We start from the raw sequence: 19,449 nt of genomic DNA on the forward strand, positions 1-19,449 counted from the left end.
TAATTTGGCTATTGTTGATAATGCTGCTATAAATATTGGGGCATATGTAACCCTTTGAATTAGCATTTTTACATTCTTCAGGTAAATACCTAGTAGTACAGTTGCTGGATCATAGGGTAGTTCTATTTTTAATTTTTTGAGGAACCTCCATACTGCTCTCCACAGTGGCTGCACTAGTTTGCATTCCCACCAACAGTGTAAGTGGGTTCCTCTTTCTCTACATCCTCAGCAACACTTGTTTTTTCTTATGTTGTTGATTTTAGCCATTCTGAGATATGAGGTGATATCTCATTGTAGTTTTGATTTGTATTTCCCTGATGATGAGTGATGTTGAGCATCTTTTTAGGTGTCTGGTAGCCATCTGTACATCTTCTTTGGAAAAATGTCTATTCATGTCTTCTGCCCATTTTTTAATTGGATAATTTGTTTTGGGGTGTTGAGTTTGATAAGTTCTTTATATATTTTGGATACTAAACTCATCAAATTTTCAAAGGTTAGATTTATTGAGAGTACATCTTTAGATCACAACAAAATTAAACAAGAAAACAACTTTTTTGAATTTTTTTTTTTTGAACCATACTTCAATTTATTGGCATTGTCAATCTAGAACAAGACAGGGATTTTTTTCCATGCAGGGAGATCGTTTTCAATCTGCCATAACATGTACCCACACATCTTCACCTCGGAAAATGTAGCATTTCAAGCTTTAGTCAGGGTAGATTACTCCTTTTTCACTTTCACAATTTTTACGGTGCTGCCGGAAGTCTTCTCAGCATTTGCTTTGAACTCTGCCTTCAGTGCATCTCTCACTGCTTTTGCACAGATCTGGGAGTATCGGATATAGCTGAGTCCAGCCTGTCGCCAATATGCCACCATGATGTCACGAGAGCGGATGCGTCGAGTCGAATTGCGAGGACGCCTCAATGTTGGCTCGGCGCACGGCCCAGCGGCAGGAAGGTCCGAAATTTTTTTCTTCCAAGTTTTTATTTAAATGCCAGTTAGTTAACATACAGTGTAATATTAGTTTCAGGTGTAGGATTTAGTGGTTCATCACTTACATACAACACCCAGTGCTCATCACAACCAGTGCCCTCCTTCATACCCATCACCCATTTAACCCATCCACCTGCCCACTGCTCCTCCAGCCACTCTCAGTTTGTTCTCTATAGTTACAAGTCTGTTTTATGGTTTTCCTATCTCTTTTCTCCCCCTATGTTCATCTGTTACATTTCTTAAATTCCTCATATAAGTGAAATCATATATTTGTCTTTGTAAGAAATCAATTTAAAAGATAACTAGAAAAACCCCAAGTTCCCAGAAATCGACACTTCCTCAGATTATTTTATTTTAAAAATTAAAGTGGGACTTAAGCTATTTCAGTGTGAATTCACTAAGCTTAGTAGGAGAGATTAAGAGATGGACTCACACATATCCAGTTGCCTGATTTATGACGAAAGTCAGAGTAAAGCAGTACGGTAGGGAAGAGACGGTATTTTCAGTAAACAGTGCCAGAACAGTTGGATTGCCATATTTTAAAAATGTAACTGTTGCCCTTTATTATACTATACACAAAAGTCAAATGCAGTCTTAAATGTGAAAGAGAAAATAATACTTTTAGAGGAAAGTATCATTGTATCCTAGGAGTAGGCAAGGAATCCTTAAATAGGACACAAAATGCACTAAACCAAGTAGAAAAAAATTGAAAATTTGTTCTATTTTAAAATTTAAAAAAAGGCTTTTCTTCTTTTTTTTTTTTTAAGATTTTATTTATTTGACAGAGAGACACAGTGAGAGAGAGAACACAAGCAGGGGGAGTGGGAGAGGGGGAAGCAGGCTTCCCGCTGAGCAGGGAGCCCAAAGCGGGGCTCATCCCAGGACCCTGGGATCATGACCTGAGGCCAAAGGCAGACGCTTAACAACTGAGCCACCCAGGCGCCCCAAAATGTCTTTTCTTCTTAAGCTCCAAACATTTTCTTTTTTTCCATTGCAATTGTTATATCCTGTGACATTTACAAGGACAGGTTCTGCTTTAGTTAGAGCAATAAACATGCAAGAGGACTTAGTGACCCAGAATTCTTTTCTGCTTAAACATGTCAATGAATTCAGCATGAATTTGTGATTTGAACCCTCTGGAAAAGTGTCCAGCTTCAAAAGCAGGCTACCTTTGTCAGTTGGACTCTTCAAGAATGTGTTTGAAAAAATGAGAGTCAAGCATAATTATGTAAGGAAAACATTTAATTGTTCAATTTAAAATGCAGAAATTCTGCCCATTAAAAAACACTAAGCAAAATGACAACCCACGGACTGAGAGAAGATATTTATAATAAATATGTCCAAGAATGTCTAAAGAATATAAAAAGAATTCCTACAATAAGTAGAAAGCAGATAGGTCAATAGAAAATATATATACACAAAAAAACTTGAATGAAAAATTCACCAAAGAGGGTATCTAAATGACCAATCGCTACCTGAAAGTCGCTCAACTTCATTTGTCCTCAGGAAAATGCATATTAAAACCCCAGAGAATTACTGCTCTGTGTTCAATAGAATGGCTAAAATTACACAGATTGAAAACATCAAGTGTGTTGAGGATTTGGAGCAATTTATACACTGCTGATGGGAACACCAATTAGCATAATCCTTGCAGAAAACTCTCTGATGCTACCTGTTACACCTAAACATATTCATCCATTCTGCTACCGTTCCACCCCTAGGTATGTACTCCTCAGAAGTGAGGACATGTCTTTGTCAAAAACCTCATAACAGCAGCCCTATTTCTATTGCCTCCTAACTAGAATCTATTCAGATGCCCACTAACAAGCACACAAATAAAATGTGGTATATTCAAATAATTGAATATTACACAGCAATAAGAATTAGTAATCTGAAATTAAACCCAACAGTGCGGTTGAATAACAAACATAATTTTTAGTGAAAAGCTCTACACACTAAAAAGTAAATATGTTTCAATTTATGTAAAGTACAAAACAGACAAATGGATTCCATGTTCTTAGAGATTAGGACAGTGGTCCCCCTCTGTGTGGTGAGGGAGAGGCTGGGAGGGGCTGACCCAACGGGACAACTGGGGCTTCCCAGAGAACTAGTGCTGTTCAATGTCCTCAGCTTGGCGCCGGTTCCATTCCTGTCTCCACATTCTCAATATTCACCAACCCATTTGCTTATATGTTCTTTATGCATATTATAAATCAATATAAAGTTTAAAAACTCAGTGTTCAAATTTCTTGATTTTTGAATTAATAAACGCATTTATGACCAAGGAGCGTGATCCTGTTGCTTCACACACGTATATAACAATCCCTTAAAGGAATAATTTCCTGGACTGTGGGAAAAGCAGGCCAGCACTACATTCTTGGCAAGGTTTACTCACATTGTCTGGGTCTTGTTTGTGAAAGCATTGACTCACTTCAGGTTCTGTAAATGATTTTTAAAAGAGCTTCTATTATTTTCTCTTTTGAGGGTTTATGAAATCCAGAGGATATCACCAGTTACTGCTTTGCACATTCCAAGAACTTGAACGGGCTCCAGCGGAGGACATGCCTGAGTTTAAAAAAACAAATCAAAAGCAGGTCACAGCATTAACATTCAGTGGAAACGCAGGGAGAATCAGATCCAAACTCTGGCAATGCTGGGGCTTGAGGTTGATTTTTCTCTTTTACCTTGCAAAAGTTTCTGATGGGCGGAGCATCTAGTAATCCCTTTAATTCCCGAGCTGTGTTTCAATTTCCTTTTGAGCAAGTGCTTTCCTGCACTAATCACATTTTTTAGAGGAAGAGAATTTGACATAGTGTGAGCACCGTCAGGTATTAAATGTACTCCTAAAAGATCCTCAAAATGAGATTTCCAGGGGAGATCGTTTGGCTTATATTGTGGACTGTTTGTGTGGCTAAAGGTAAGAGTAAAAAAAGGAAGCCTTTTTTCTATATTATAAAACATTTGCTAATATGCTTTTCACAGGAATTTGGTCTAGAAAATGTGATTTAATTATTGTTCTGTAGCTTCGTGTGTGAGTGGCTTTAGACATTGTTAAGTTTAAAAAATGTAAGTAGCTTATTTAAATCGTGATTATTTATCATGATTTTATTTAATGAAAAAATTCAAAAACTGTTTTTTTTAAAGATTTTATTTATTCATTTGAGATAGAGAGAAACAGAGAGACAGAGAGAGGACAAGGAGCAGAAGAGGGAGAGGGAGAAGCAGACTCCCTGCTGAGCTGGAGCACCCCCCCCCCCACCTCAGCTCCTGGGTCTCCATCCCTAGACCTGGATCTCATGACCTAAGCCAAAGGCAGACACTTAACCATCTGAACCACCCAGGTGCCCCTCAAAAAATGTTTTAATAAACATTTTGAAGACTGTAACATATAATAATTTCCCTTGAAATTATCATAATTTATATTTTTTTGCTTAGAATTTTCACCAAAATGTTTTGTGTGAAAGTATTAAGAAGCATATGAACATATATAGAACCAGAACAGAAATTACTAGAAGTCTTCAAATCATCTAATGATTGAATTTATTTCAGATATAGATGTTAACTCTCTCTAAAGAAAATTCCATTTATCGTTTACAAATGATATTGCCACAGCCTTAGAAGTCTTGTAGAGAAGCAAGCATTACTTGTATCATTAGAATGAAAATATCACATAAATTTGAAAAAACCGAACATGCAATGTTTGTAACATCTAAGTTATTCTAGAAGATCAGTCTTTAGGAGTAGCAAATATGCATGTATAAGTTTTCTTTCTGGTATCAGTAAGACAATTACTAGATTTATATTAAATTTAATTCTAACCCTACTTCTCAATAAATTAAAAAGTTTCTTTGGAGGAAATGTGGTTTCTAATTCATGATAGGTAACTAGTTATGTGATAATATCTGACTGACATTTTTAAACCAAATCAGTTAGTTACCTATCATTCTTAAATTTCCAAATCTTTTCACTAAGTCAACAAGTTTTGATTGAATGCTTACTTCATGTCAGCCTCTAAGCACTGAGAAATGTCAGCAAATAACATAAAATCTCTCTCCTTGAGCGTCTCTCAATCTACAAAATAAAGGTAGATATCTCTTTAATTATATCCTTTAAGGTTTATTCAAATGCATTTAATTTTTTTCTGGGACAGAGCCTTTTTTCAGTTTTGCTTCTAATATGCTACTGCTTGTATTTTAGCGTGGAAACTTCATATCCAGCCACCTTTTAAACTAGGTATTCCATCATTTCCTTGCACACATAAATATTACAGTTCATATTCAAAAGTAAAATATTATTGTATTGGCAAAGAGTTCCAGAACCCTGTTAATGTTACCAATCATAGCAAACATCTTTTTCTTTCTTTCTTTCTTTCTTTTTTTAGATTTTATTTATTTATTTGACAAACAGAGAGAGAGAGCACAAGCAGGGGGACTGGCAGAGGGAGAGGGAGAAGCAGACTCCCCGCTAAGCAGGGAGCCCAATGTGGGACTCAGTCCCAGGACCTTGGGATCATGACCTGAGCCAAAGGCAGATGCTTAACCAACTGAGCCTCCCAGGTGCCCTGCAAACATCTTTTTCTTTACATAAGTGTTTTTTGTCTTTTCTTTAAGAGAAATACTTTCAGTGTCTCAAAATTTACATATTGTTTGCTGAGGCTTTATGTAGATATCATTTGTCATGTAAGGAAGATTTGTTTTATTTCTAGTTCATGTTTAAAACTCAAGAATTGAGGCCAAGTTTAATTAAACTGTTTAAGTGATTACAAAGTGGAATTTGAATTAAAATTGGGTGCTACAAAGTATGTAATAAAAATTAAATCATAGCCATTTAAACTCCTTATGTAATTGATTCCAGCTGACTCATTTCATCTGTATTTTATATTTCATCAAAATGTGTTTAAACATAATATCAGTTTCTGCTGGTTGAATACTGGTTTGAATATTTTCACAATCCGCTTTATTCAACCAGGCTTGACGTTGTAGCATTTCATAAATGGCCTCTGCTCTGTTTAAAGTGAACATTCCTCAAAAAATGTTACTCACCACTAAAGAGGAATAACAGCCAATAGGAAGAATTTATTGGCCCAAGTTTCTCCGAGACCAACTAGTACCTTTTTAATGCGATAGGTTCTCTGCATTCCCATTCCATTTGTATAGAAACATGAGTTGCTTCCTTATAAAACATCGTGTTTGCAGGAGTCCCCATAGGCTACTAAGAATCTGGTCAGATTTAGAGGAAAAAGTTGAGAGTAACAGTCCCTCAAACATACCACATACTCTTTGAAATTAGCGACAGCCCAGAAATTCCTGGCTGATAAATGTGAATAAATTAAAACCTACTGAAACATGTCCAAGTACACACTAACTATTTTTGTGTGGAGAGATATATATGTTATCTAATTCTGGATGTTTAAAGGGCAAAAAAGTTCTTTCAGGACTTAAAATATATATCAAAGCTAGAGAGATTCTCTTCTATCAGAAAGTGGAGGAAAAAAATTTATATATTGTTTCAAGTACAAGATGGTTCCAAATTTGAGTTAACCCTAAAATGGAAACAATAATTGATATTATAAATCATAAGAATTAATTATAAAATACATTCTTTTATGAGGATATATGTGAATGTAATACATAGTTACCTAATCCAGAAAATTTAGGGTAGTAGTTTTTAATCCAAAATTCTATGTTTCAATTCCAATATCATAAATAAGAATTCTCCTTCTCCCTTCACCCAAACCCCACATTTTCCGAGATAGTTTTGTGGTGTTTGCCTATATGTTGTGATTTAAAGTTGTGCAATGACCCAACCGCCTTCAATATCCTCCCTTGTTCAAAAATGTTTTACATGTCAATATCACCAGATTGAACAAACCTGAGGTTAATGTGGAATGACAAATACTCTGAATAAATACTTTAGAAGAGTTAAAGCGAATATTATTCACTGCAATTCGCTGTGATTATTGTAAGTTGATAGCTTCTCTGTAGCCATTTTAGTCAGGAAAGGTAGAATGGGATGATGAGGGTGAAGAACTGGACTAAGCAAGTCTGGGACGTGGGTTATTCCTGGGGAGGAGAGGTCTGATGGGGAAGCACGCCGGGGAGCCCCATGAGAAGGGTCAGAGCAGATGCCCCCGGAATGTCATGAGAGGGAGAGGTCTGCCAAAGCAAGCCTTGTTTATTTTAAGTGTAGGCATATCCGGAGAATGAACATGCTACTCTCTGCCTGCATGTAATGTTCACCTAGAACTGAATTATTAAGTATTGCTGAAATTATTCTTAGCTAGAAGTAAGTTCCCAATGACACACAAATTAGTAGAGTCTTCATTTCTGGCCTTTGATTGCTAGGGCTTGAGCCAAAGTCTAAATTGATCCACTTTTCTTTGTTCAACCCCTGATGTTCGGCAGCCTTTGCACTTTTCCTTCTTCCCAGCAATGCCTCCCACCTCCTCACCCCACACACCATCCCCCACCTGCCCAGGCCTGTGAGATTCTTGCGAACCAATCTCTCCTGTGCTTACTTTACCCATTTAACTTTAACTAGTTTCAGAATATGGTGCATAAAAAGGACATGAAGTAATTGGAGGGGGGGAGTGTTAACATTTCAGCTTAAAATTATAAGGAAACATTATAAAAATGACTCAGAGAAATTAAAGTAATAGAACAGAAAAAAATCACAAAAATAACAGGAGGATAGGGGTAAAAAGATTTGACAGAGCACTCTTCTTTTGACATTTTAACTGAAAGCACCAAGTTTCTCAAACTTTGTTGACCAAAAATGTAATAGACAGAATAGTGGTTAATGAAACATTCACTTCATAGACTTCCAAAAGTTTTATATTTTGAACTAAACTAAAATGATTCCTGACTTCAAAATTATAATATAAATTCAAACTTCGGATACGTGGACTAGATGTACAATGGAATTACAGATATCAGAGTTTCTTGGATTCATGCAATAGAGCTTTAAGATCATGAAACATACTAGATGTACAATGGAATTACAGATATCAGTTTCTTGGGTTCATGCAATAGAGCTTTAAGATCATGGAACATTTGTTCCCAAGTCTTATCTTTTATATTTGCTACCATCCACTATGCTCTTTCCAGAGGTTGCCTATAATCTGCAGATATAATGGAAAGACTCCAGGAGAGTTCCCTAGTCATCCATTCATTTTTTTCACTCATTTCTTTGTTCATCCAATGATAATTTTTTGAGTAACTGTTAAGTGCCAGGCCCTATGACTAGCATTTTCCAAAAGGCCATTTACTGGGGAAAAAAAAGGAATGATTACTATATTTTATTAACATATTGAATTTTGTCATATAAAGTACTGTGATGAAGATAAGCAAAAGAGAGACTATAGGATCATTTAGAGGAGGCAAGAAACCCAAATAGGAAGGAGAGGATGGAGTGGGATAGGGTTGAGGAGTTGATTTGTAAGAGCTGGAATGAAGACAGAGAAATAGGTCGGGGTCACGATGGCATCTTGGATAGGCTTTGAAGGTTGAATAGGTGTTAACCAGATAAGGATGACAGGGAGGAGGACATTTAAGACTGAGGAAACATCAATTGGTATACAAAAGACTCTCAGTAGATCGATAAAAATGGAGGTTTGAAATCGGCCCCCACATTTCTCAATCTTCCATCAATGGCATTTCCACAAGTGCTAGAGGTGAAATTGGGTACAGTGTGTGTTGTTTTTCTTCTTTTTCTTTTTTAATTCTTATCCTCAAGATTGTCATGAGAATTATTCAGATGCTAAATCATTCCTGCTACAGAGTTTTCAAAGGTCCTCAATTAAAGTCATCCTCTGACTCAGGTCCTTTTTATAGCAACCAGTCAGTATATCCTAACAATTTAGGGAGAAGAGGGCAAGATGGTGGAGGACTGGGGGACTCTGTTTCAACCGGTCCCCTGAATTTAGCTGGATATCTACCAAGCCCGTCTGAACACCCACAAAATCAGCCTGACACATAAGAGTATACGTCCTGGATCTCTAGGGGGCAGAGGATCTTCAGTGGAGAGGTACAAAGGATGGAGTTGTGATTGTGGGGACAGATTATCAGAGGATAAACAGAAGGGGGAAGGGGCCATCAGAAGTTAGCCCCTGGAAAGTAATACCCCAGTGCAAAAAACATCCTGCACCTAGGGACCAGCGATAGCTTGCAGAGCGGTGGTGGTGGGATGGGAAGGGCCTGATAACAGCGCCTGAACAGAATCCAGGAGCTTAAAGGCCAAACCCTGAGACCAGGGCAGCCCCTTGTGCGGACCTGTGCCTGCGGACCTGGGGGGCTGGCCCTCACGCAGCTGTGGCTGCCACGGTAGCCGCCACCCGCACCCGCCCGGACGGGATCGCTTGTGGTTTTGGAGGCACAGAGGGCAGAGTCAAGCAGGGCCTGGGTCAACCGCTGAGAGGATCCCTGGGGATGTGCACCTCCTGTGGGAGGCTGCAGTGAAAGCAGGGCTTACAGAGAGCAAGACTGTGTGTTCTGTAGGGTTCAGAGAGGAGCAGACTGTGGCTTCTCTCCTCTGGGGCGGAGGTCTGGGTGCGGACATTTTCCTTTGCCCTGACCCTCCAAGAAGGTGTGAAAAGGAGCCAGAGAACAAAACCTCCAGAGAAAAGCTCCAAAAAACTGGTTTCCATGGAGCCCAGCCCCTTCAGAGGGGGCAGGGCAACTCCACCCAAGCAGGACTGACTGAAAAACAACACTGCAGGCCCCTCGCCCAGAAGATAAGCTGGAGGAACAAGAGGACAACAACCCTAGGGTCCCCATAAAACTGTAAAACCCCAACACCAGGGGAAAGTTAGTATATTAAGCTCCTGATGTTGCCTCAAGGCTTGTGTATTTCTTAGATACAACTTTTTTATTCTTTCTCATGTTTTTTCTGTTTCTTCCTTTTCCTACTATCATTTCAACTAGATGTTTAATACAACATATTCCATAACTTTTTAACTCCTGTTTCACACCTATACTTTTTTTCTTTTTCTTTTTTCTATATATATAGATATAAGCTTCAATGTAGTCCTTTTTTCCCTATTCAATACTACCAGTTTCAATTACCCTGTAATTCTGGGAAGTAGTGTTCTCTAACAAAGAGAACAAAATACACCCAGGAAGAACTGAAATACCCTACCCTGCCCACATTAAGAGATTATAACTCCCTCCTCCTTCCCCCCAGTTTTTTTAATTTAACTTTATAAATCTTATTCATGGGTTTTGGCTGTGTTTTCTTAGTGGTGGCTTCCAATCACTCCGAATTTTCCCAGGGTGCATCTTGCCTGGATTGTGGTTGATATTTTCAACTGTACATTCCCTTAACCACTCCTCAACAGAATGTCTAGGAGGAGGAACTCCCAACAAAGAAAAGAACCAGAGACAATGGCCTCTACCGCAGACCTAATGGATATGGATACAAGCAAGATGTTGGAAATAGACTTCAGGGTAACAGTTATGAAGACAATAGCTAGGCTGGAGAAAACTATTAATGGCAGCATAGATTCTCTAAGGGCAGAAATGAGAGCTCATCAGGCCAAACTTAAAAATGCTATCAATGAGATGCAATCTAAACTAGATACTCTTAACAGCTAGGGTAAACGAGGCAGAACGAATTAGTGATCTAGAAGACAAATTGATAGAAAGGAAGGAACAGGAGGAGCCTGGAACAAACAGCTTAAAATCCATAAAAACAGAATTAAAGAAATAAGTGATGCCATGAAACTTTCCAATGTCAGAATTGTTGGAATCCCTGTGGGGGTGGAGATAGAGAGAGAGGACTAGAAGATATATTTGAACAAACTGTAGCTGAGAACTTCCCTAACGTTGGGAATGAAACAAGCATTCATGTCCTAGAGGCAGAGAGGATCCCTCCCAAGATCAAGAACAGACCAACGCCCCAGCACGTAACAGTAAAACTCGAAAATCTTAGAACTAAGGAAATCATCTTAAGGGCAGTTAGGGGGAAGAGATTCCTTATGTACAGAGGGAGGAACATCAGAATAACATCAGACCTATCCACAGAGACCTGGCAAGACAGAAAGGGCTGGCAAGACATATTCAGGGTACTAAATGAGAAGAACATGCAGCCAAGAATACTTTATCCGGCAAAGCTGTCATTTAGAATGGATGGAGAGATAAAGAGCTTCCAGGACCGGCAGAAACTGAAAGAATATGTGACCCCTAAGCTGGCCCTGCAAGAAATATTAAGGGGGTTTCTATAAAAGGAGAAAGACCCCACAAGTGATATAGAACAGAAATTTACAGAGACAATCTATAGAAACAAGGACTTCACAGGCAACATGATGACAATAAAATCGTATCTTTCAATAAACACTCTCAACGTGAAGGCCTAAATGCTCCCGTAAAATGACACAGGGTTGCAGTTTGGATAAAAAGAAAGGACCCATCCATATGCTGCCTACAAGGGACTCATTTTGAACCTAAAGATACATATACTAACAATTTATTTTCAGGAGCTACCATTTTGACTTGAACAACAATTGGCATTAGGTATTAGCAATCCAAACACTACACATTCCAAGAAACTTGATTTCAGTGATGTATTCAAGCTGTATCCTGAGAGTAACTTGTTTCAACCCTAATTATGACATACTTGTATTCTGCCTGGTTTCTTATATCTATTTCCTTTTCTCCCATTTGCTTTTTATAATCCTGGAATTATCTTCATTGTCTTTACACTGTTAAAATTTCAAGAAAAAATTGCATAATCATACTTTAAAATTTTAAAAATATAATTTTATTTCTTGAAATGCTTTAGTAATGCAATATAATCTCTATCTGTTTTTTCTAGAGTTATTTTTCTTAAAACTTCATTTCAGGGCACCTGGATGGCTCAGTCAGTTAAGCAACCACCTCTTGACTTCAGCTCAAGTCATGATCTCATGGTCGTGGGATCAAGCCTGCATAGGGCTCCTCAATTAGCACAGAGTCTGCTTGAGATTCTCTCCACCCTCTGCCCCTTCCCCTACTTGTGTGTGTGCTCACACGCTGGCTTGCTCTGTCTCTCTCTTTCAAAATAAATAAATAGGGTGCCTGGGTGGTTCAGTCAGTTAAAGCATCTGCCTTTGGCTCGGGCCATGATCCCGGATACCTGGGATCGAGTCCCACATCAGGCTCTCTGCCCCCAGGGAGTTTGCTTCTCCATCTGCCATTCCCCCTGCTTGTGATCTCTCTCTCTCTCTCTCTCAAAAAAATAAATAAAATCTTAAAAAATAATAATAATAAACAAATAAAATCTTAAAAAATTAAAATAAAAAATAAAATAAAAACTTCATTGCAAGACATATTCAGAGTACTAAATGAGAAGAACATGCATCTAAGAATACTTTATCCAGAATGGATGGAGAGATAAAGAGCTTCCTGGACCAGCAGAAACTGAAAGAATATGTGACCACTAAGCTGACCCTGCAAGAAATATTAAGGGGTAAAAGAAGAAAGACCCCAAGAGTGATATAGAACAGAAATTTACAGAGACAGTCTGTAGAAACAAGAACTTCTTTTTTGAGAATGCGGTTTAACTGATCTTGAACACTTTTTTGTCAATTAAGACAAAAGTCATGTTGTAAGATTCGCCTAAATCCTGTTAGAATACAAGATAGTGAATCATTTAAATATTTTGTTATGACATGAGCTGATAATGCTCAGCATATTGAAGATTAGAACCAAAGTAGACAGGAGGTGAATTTGAGGTTAGAGGATCTGAGTATTAGTGAAAATCGGTCCATTCTGTAAAACAGGACGGAGATGGTCATTATTCTCAGGAAGTTTACATTCTGATGGCAGGATAGATGAAATCTTAGTAAACATAAAAATAATCATGAATCATGAACTGTGTTGGGAAGGAAGTAAAGTAGGGGCTGAGGGAAAATAACAGAGATGGGGTGGTGGGGTACAGAGCCTTTAGCTGGGCTGGTCTTAAGTGGGTCACTTTGAGGAAATAATATTTGAGCAGAGCCTGAAAGATGAGACAAAGGCAACCACCAAAAGTCTCTGGTGCAAGTGTTCCAGGAGAGAAAACAACCAAAAGACCTAAAGGAAAAAAATACATTTGAGATGCTCAACAAAATATGAACAAACCAGGGTGGCTTTGGCACAATGAGTACATGGTAGAGGAGACAAGATGATATCAGAGAGAATGGCAAGAGCCAGATAAGGGTTCCAAGGGCAAGGTAAGGAGTTTGGAATGTCTTACAAGTTAAAGGGAAAGTCACCGGAGAATTTTAAACACAGGAGTGGCATGACCAATTTTGCAAAAACTCCTGTGTAGCCCTGTGGAGGATGGAGTCTTGGAGACTAGTTAGCAGGCTGTTTCATAGTCAAGGTGGCAAATGATAATCAGAACTAAGATTTGGGAGATGGCAGTAGAAAGATGCACAAATGGAGTAGGGGGTGGTGATACCGTTTTCTTATTGTCAACAGATGCTGTTTAAAGTTCATGGGAAAAGTACCAGAATCTTAAGAATTACTTGATGTAAAAAGGGTAATCGATATGAGAACTCATTCTATAGTAAACATATATACACAGTAAATATTGTGAGAAGGTGGTAGGAAGATGATGTCAAAAAGATAGATCCTTGTCTTTTGTATCTGGTTGTTAAAAGCAATTAACTAAATTTGAAAAATCAAGAATTAATGGTATAAATGTATTATCTTGAAATATAACCTAAAAGAAATGCATTTGCCTCAGGCTAGCTAATGGACTGAACGTGTGTGTATGTGTGTGTATTGATTACTTTAATGTTTTGTGGATGGATTACTCCTTTTGTAGATTCATTACTTTTTAAAAAATAATTTAGGGGCATCTGGGAGGCCCAGCTGGTTAAGCGCCTTAGTCTTGGTTTTGGCTCAGATCATGATCCCAGGGTCCTGAGATCAAGCCCTGTGTGGGGTTCAGAGCTCAGCACAGTCAGCTTAAAACTCTCTCTTCCTCTGCCCCTCCCCCTCCCCATCTCTCCCCTCCTCCCCCATGCAAGGTTGCGCTCCTGTGCTCTTTCTCTCAAATAAATAAATCCTTTAAAAAATAATAATAATTTAAATTGAGTAAATTAATTGATAAAAAATACTTTATTACTCTTCCCTTGCATTAACTTAATAGGATAAGAACTAATTCTATCAAAATGTTAATACACTAGTGAAAAACAGTTTTGTATTCACAATATGGCATCTATGTTTGAAATTTTTTTCTTTTCTTTTTTTTATTATGTTATGTTAATCACCATACATTACATCATTAGTTTTTGACGTAGTGTTCCATGATTCATTGTTTGCATATAACACCCAGTGCTCCATGCAGTACGTGCCCTCTTTAATACCCATCACCAGGCTAACCCATCCTCCCACCCCCCTCCCCTCTGGAACTCTCAGTTTGTTTCTCAGAGTCCATAGTCTCTCATGGTTGAAATTTAACTAATTTATTTTTCCAGTAATCTGAATGCCATGAAGTGGATCTGAATTTCTAAACTGAAAAACACACATATTAGCCTGTAATTAAGCATAAAATTTTCATATGAAAACATGAACATTAAATTTAAAAACTAACAACTACCAAAAAATCTGGTTTTGGATGGGGGGGCAGAAATGTGGGGAGATGGGTTTTGTGTTGTTTTATGATAGGGCATGAGCCCCATCTAGTGGAGAAAAAGTATGTTTACTTAAACTCTAAAAATCAAAACTCTACAGTGGAATCATTTATTAAAAGTTCCCTAACATAAAGGTGCTAAAAATTTGCTAAAACTTCAAAGAAAAATTACTGTATATGAAATCCCACACAGGTATTATATACCACACAAAAATACAGCTTTATATGGAGCTTCTAAGAAATGTAAAACATTTTCATGATGGGTATGTTCCACGATGGGATTCAGCTCAGGTGATTATTAGCCCCTTGCCTTTTAAAAAGAAATTCTAGAATGGAATGTTAAATCATTGTCATAAAACCAAGTAAAGAAAAGAGTTTAGCAATGAAAGTAAAACTAATAAATATGTATGGTGATAAGTATCTTTGAACTTGTCATTTTTATTTTTTTATTTAAATTCAATTAGCCAACATATAGTACATCATTAGTTTCAGATGTAGTGTTCAGTGATTCATCAGTTACATATAACACCCAGTGCTCATCACATCACATGCCCTCCTTAATGCACATCACCCTGTTGCCCCATCCCCCCACCGACGTCCCCTTCCGCAACCTTTAGTTTGTTTCCCAGAGTCTCTCATGGTTTGTCTCCCTCTCTGATTCCTTCCCATTCAGTTTTCCCTCCCTTCCCCTATGATCCTCTGCACTATTTCTTATATTCCACATATGAGTGAAACCGTATGATAATTGTCTTTCTCTGATTGACATTTCACTTAGTGTAATACCCTCCAGTTCCATCCAGATCTATGTAAATGTTAGGAATTCATCCTTTCTGATGGTTGGGGTAATATTCCACTGTTTATGTGAACCACATCTTCTTTATCCATTCATCCGGGACATCTTGGCTCTTGGCTCCTTCCACAGTTTGGCTATTGTGGACATTGTTGCTATGAACATTGGGATGCATGTGCCCCTTCATTTCACTACATCTGTATTTTGGGGGTAAATGCCCAGTAGTGCAATTGCTGGGTCGTAGGGTAGCTCTATTTTTAACTATATACACACACATATATGCCACTTTTCTTTATGCATTCATCTGTCCATGGATATTTGGGCTTTTTCCATAATTCGGCTACTGTTGATAATGCTGCTATAAGTACTGGGGTGCATGTGTCCCTTCAAATCAGTATTTTTATATCCTTTGGGTAAATACCTAGTAGTGCAATGCCGAATTGTAGGGTAGTTCTATTTTTAATTTTTTGAGGAAACTCAATACTGTTTTCCACAGTGGCTGCACCAGTTTGCATTCCCACCAACAGTGCAAAAGGGTTCCCCTTTCTCCACATCTTCACCAACACCTGTTGTTTCCCATGTTAATTTTAGCCATTCTGACAGGTTTGAGGTGATATCTCATTGTAGTTTTGATTTGTATTTCCCTGATGATGAGTGATGTTGAACATCTTTTTAGGTGTCTGATAGCCATCTGTACATCTTCTAAGGAAAAATGTCTATTCATGTCTTCTGCCCATTTCTTAACTAGATTATTCATCTTTTGGGTATTGAATTTGGTAAGTTCTTTATATATTTTGGATGCTAACTCTTTATCAGATATGTTATTTGCAAATATCTTTTCCCATTCTGAAGGTTGCCTTTCAGTTCTGTTGATCGTTTCCTTCAATGAGCAGAAGCTTTTTATCTTGATGAAGTCCCAATGGTTCATTTTTTCTTTTGTTTCCCTTGCCTCCAGAGATGTGTCTAGTAAGAAGTTCCTAGGTCAAAGAAGTCAAAGAGGTTGCTGCCTGTGTTCTCCTCTAGGATTTTGGTGGTTTCCTGTCTCACATTTAGGTCTTCCATCCATTTTGAATTTATTTTTGTGTATGGTGTAATAAAGTGGTCCAGTTTTATTCTTTTGCTTGTGGCTGTCCAGTTTTCCAAACACCATTTGTTGAAGAGACATTTTTCCATTGGATATTCTTTCCTGCTTTGTCAAAGATTAGTTGGCCAGGGGCGCCTGGGTGGCTCAGTCGGTTAAGCGTCTGCCTTCGGCTCAGGTCATGATCCCAGGGTCCTGGGATCGAGCCCCGCATCGGGTTCCCTGCTCCACGGGAAGCCTGCTTCTCCCTCTCCCACTCCCCCTGCTTGTGTTCCCTCTCTCGCTGTGTCTCTCTCTGTCAAAGAAATAAATAAAATCTTAAAAAAAAAAAAAAGATTAGTTGGCCATATAGTTGTAGGTCCATTTCTGGGTTTTCTATTTTGTTCCATTGATTGATCTATGTATCTGTTTTTGTACCAGTACTAAACTGTATGGATGACTACAGGTTTGTAATATAGCTTGAAGTTCAGAATCATGATGCCTCTAGCTTTGCTTTTCTTTTTCAATATTCCTTTGGCTATTTGGGGTCTTTTGTGGTTTTATACAATTTTTAGAATAGTTTTTTTCTAGCTCTGTGAAAAATGCTGGTGATATTTTGATAGGGACTGCATTAAGTGTGTAGATTGCTTTGGGTAGTATAGACATCTTAACAATATTTGTTTTTCCAATCCATGAGCATGAAATGTTTTCTCATTTCTTTGTGTCATCTTCAGTTTCTTTCATCAGCATTCTATAGTTTTCAGAGTACAGATCTTTTACCTCTTTGGTTAGGTTTATTCTTAGGTATCAGATGGGTTTTGGTGCAGTTACAGATGGAATTGATTCTTTGATTTCTCTTTCTGCTACTTCATTATTGGTGTATAGAAATGCAACAGATTTCTGTATGTTGATTTTGTATCCTGCAACTTTGCTGAATTGTGTATCAGTTCTAACAATTTTTTAGTGGAGTTTTAAGGGTTTTCTACATAGAGTATCATGTCATCAGCAAATAGTGAAAGTTGACTTCTTCCTTCCCAATTTGGATGCCTTTTATTACTTTTTGTTGTCTGATTGCTGAGGCTAAGACTTCTAGTACTATGTTGAATAACAATGGTGAGAGTGGACATCCCTGTCTTGTTCCTGATGGTAGAGGAAAAGCTCTCAGTTTTTCCCCATTGAGAATTATAATAGCTGTTGGTGTTTTGTATATGGCCTTTATGATGTTGAGATACTTTCCCTCTGTCCCTACTTTGTTGAGGGTTTTTATCAAGAATAGCTACTGTACTTTGTCAAATGCTTATTCTGCATCAGTTGAGAGAATAATGTGGTTCTTATTCTTTCTTTTATCAATGTGGTGTATCATGTTGATTGGTTTGTGAATATTGAACCATCCTTGTAGCCCAGGAATAAATCCCACTTGGTTGCCATTCACATGAAATATCTTTTTCCATTCCTTCACTTTTAGCCTATTGTGCCTTCAAACCTAAAGTGAGTTCTTGTTTTTTACTTATTCAGGTACTGTATTCTTTTTAATAGTAAGCTTAATCCATTTACATTTAAAAGAATTATTGATAAGTGAACATTCACTATTCACATTTGGCTAATTGTCTTCTGTTTTGCAATTGTTTTTTCAATCTCTTCCACTTTTGATGACCTCCTTTGCTATTTGATTATGTTTTACAGTTATTTACTTTGATTTTTATCTCATCTTTTGTATGTCTATTATAGGTTTTCCTTCCTACTTTATTGAAGTATAATTGATAAAATTGTATCTATAAAGTGTACAATGGGATGACTTGGTACACATATACATTTGGAAATGAAAAAAAAAATCTCATTAATCACCTCACATACTTTTTTTTTTTTTTGTAGCTGGAATGCTTAAGATTTACTCTCTTAGTACACTTGAGCTATACAATACATTATTACTAACTACATAATATTACTAACTACATGTACATTAGACCTTCAGAATTATTCATCTTGTAACTGAAGGCTTACAGTCTTGGACCAGCATCTCCTCATTCCCCCCACCCCTGTCTGCAAGCCCCTGATAATTACCATTCTACTCTCTGCTTCTATGAATTTGACCTTTTCTTTTTTTCTCTTTTCATTTTATATACAAGATTAATCATGAAGTGTTTGTCTAACTTTGGCTTATTATATTTAATATAATGTCCTCTAGGTTCAACAATGTTGTTGTAAATAGCAAGATTTCCTTTTTTCTCATGGTTGAATAATATTCCATTATAAATAAATAAATAAATATATATATATATATATATATATATATATATATATATATATATATTTCACATCTTCCTTATCCATCAATGGACACTTAGGTTGTTTCTGTATGAATAAAGCTATCATGAACATGAGGGTGCAGATATTTCTTCAAGATACTGATTTCATTTCCTTCAGATATATACCCAGAAATGGGATTGCTGTATCATATAGTTCTATTAACATTTTGAGGAACTTGCATACTGTTTTCCGTATGCCTATAACAAATTACATTCCCACCCAAAGTATACAAGAGTTTCCTTTTTCCACATTCTCACCAACACTTGTTATCTCTTGTCTTTTTGATAAAAGCCATTTTAACAGGTATGAGGTAATAGTTCATTATGGTTTTGGTTTGCATATACCTGATGATTAGTGATTTTGAGTACCAATTGGCCATTTGCATGTATTCTTCAGAAAAATGTCTATTCAGATCTTTGCCCATTTTTATTTTTTTTTATTTTTTTATTGGACTTTTTTGCTATTGAGTTGTGTGTGTGTGTGTGTGTGTATACTCAGATCTATGGTTTGCAAATTTTTTCTCCCATTCCATAGGTTGCCTTTTCATTTTGTTGATTTAATGAGTAGAAGCTTTTTCATTTGATATAGTTTTATTTATTTCAGCTTTTGCTGTCTGTGCTTTGATGTCATATCCAAAAAATATCATCGCCAAGACCAATGTCAAGAAGATATTTTCCTATGTATCTTCTAGGACTTCTAGAGT

The 19,449-nt window shown here is 37.3% G+C and overlaps 2 protein-coding genes across 4 annotated transcripts in view; one reads left to right on the forward strand and one right to left on the reverse strand.

Moving 5' to 3' along the window:
* Window positions 1-559: 559 nt before the first annotated feature.
* Window positions 560-954, reverse strand: LOC118013662 (ATP synthase subunit epsilon, mitochondrial). Its single transcript, XM_035009511.1, has one exon. It carries the CDS (start codon window positions 874-876, stop codon window positions 721-723), a length of 156 nt encoding a protein of 51 aa, XP_034865402.1. The 5' UTR covers window positions 877-954; the 3' UTR covers window positions 560-720.
* A 2,585-nt stretch (window positions 955-3,539) lies between these two features.
* LOC118014121 (complement factor H-like) overlaps window positions 3,540-19,449 on the forward strand; it is a 67,177-nt gene continuing 51,267 nt past the window's right edge. For 2 of the 3 annotated variants that reach the window (XM_035010165.1, XM_035010167.1), the window contains exon 1: window positions 3,541-3,910. In XM_035010165.1, the coding sequence (XP_034866056.1) occupies window positions 3,853-3,910 (58 nt within the window). In that variant the 5' untranslated portion in view covers window positions 3,541-3,852. Of the gene's footprint in view, window positions 3,911-19,449 lie in introns of all 3 variants that reach the window. The other variant, XM_035010166.1, reaches the window with a different exon arrangement.

This window comes from Mirounga leonina, unplaced genomic scaffold (genome assembly GCF_011800145.1).
Source record: "Mirounga leonina isolate KUSES-001 unplaced genomic scaffold, KU_Mleo_1.0 Mir_154, whole genome shotgun sequence".
Classification (NCBI taxonomy): domain Eukaryota; kingdom Metazoa; phylum Chordata; class Mammalia; order Carnivora; family Phocidae; genus Mirounga; species Mirounga leonina.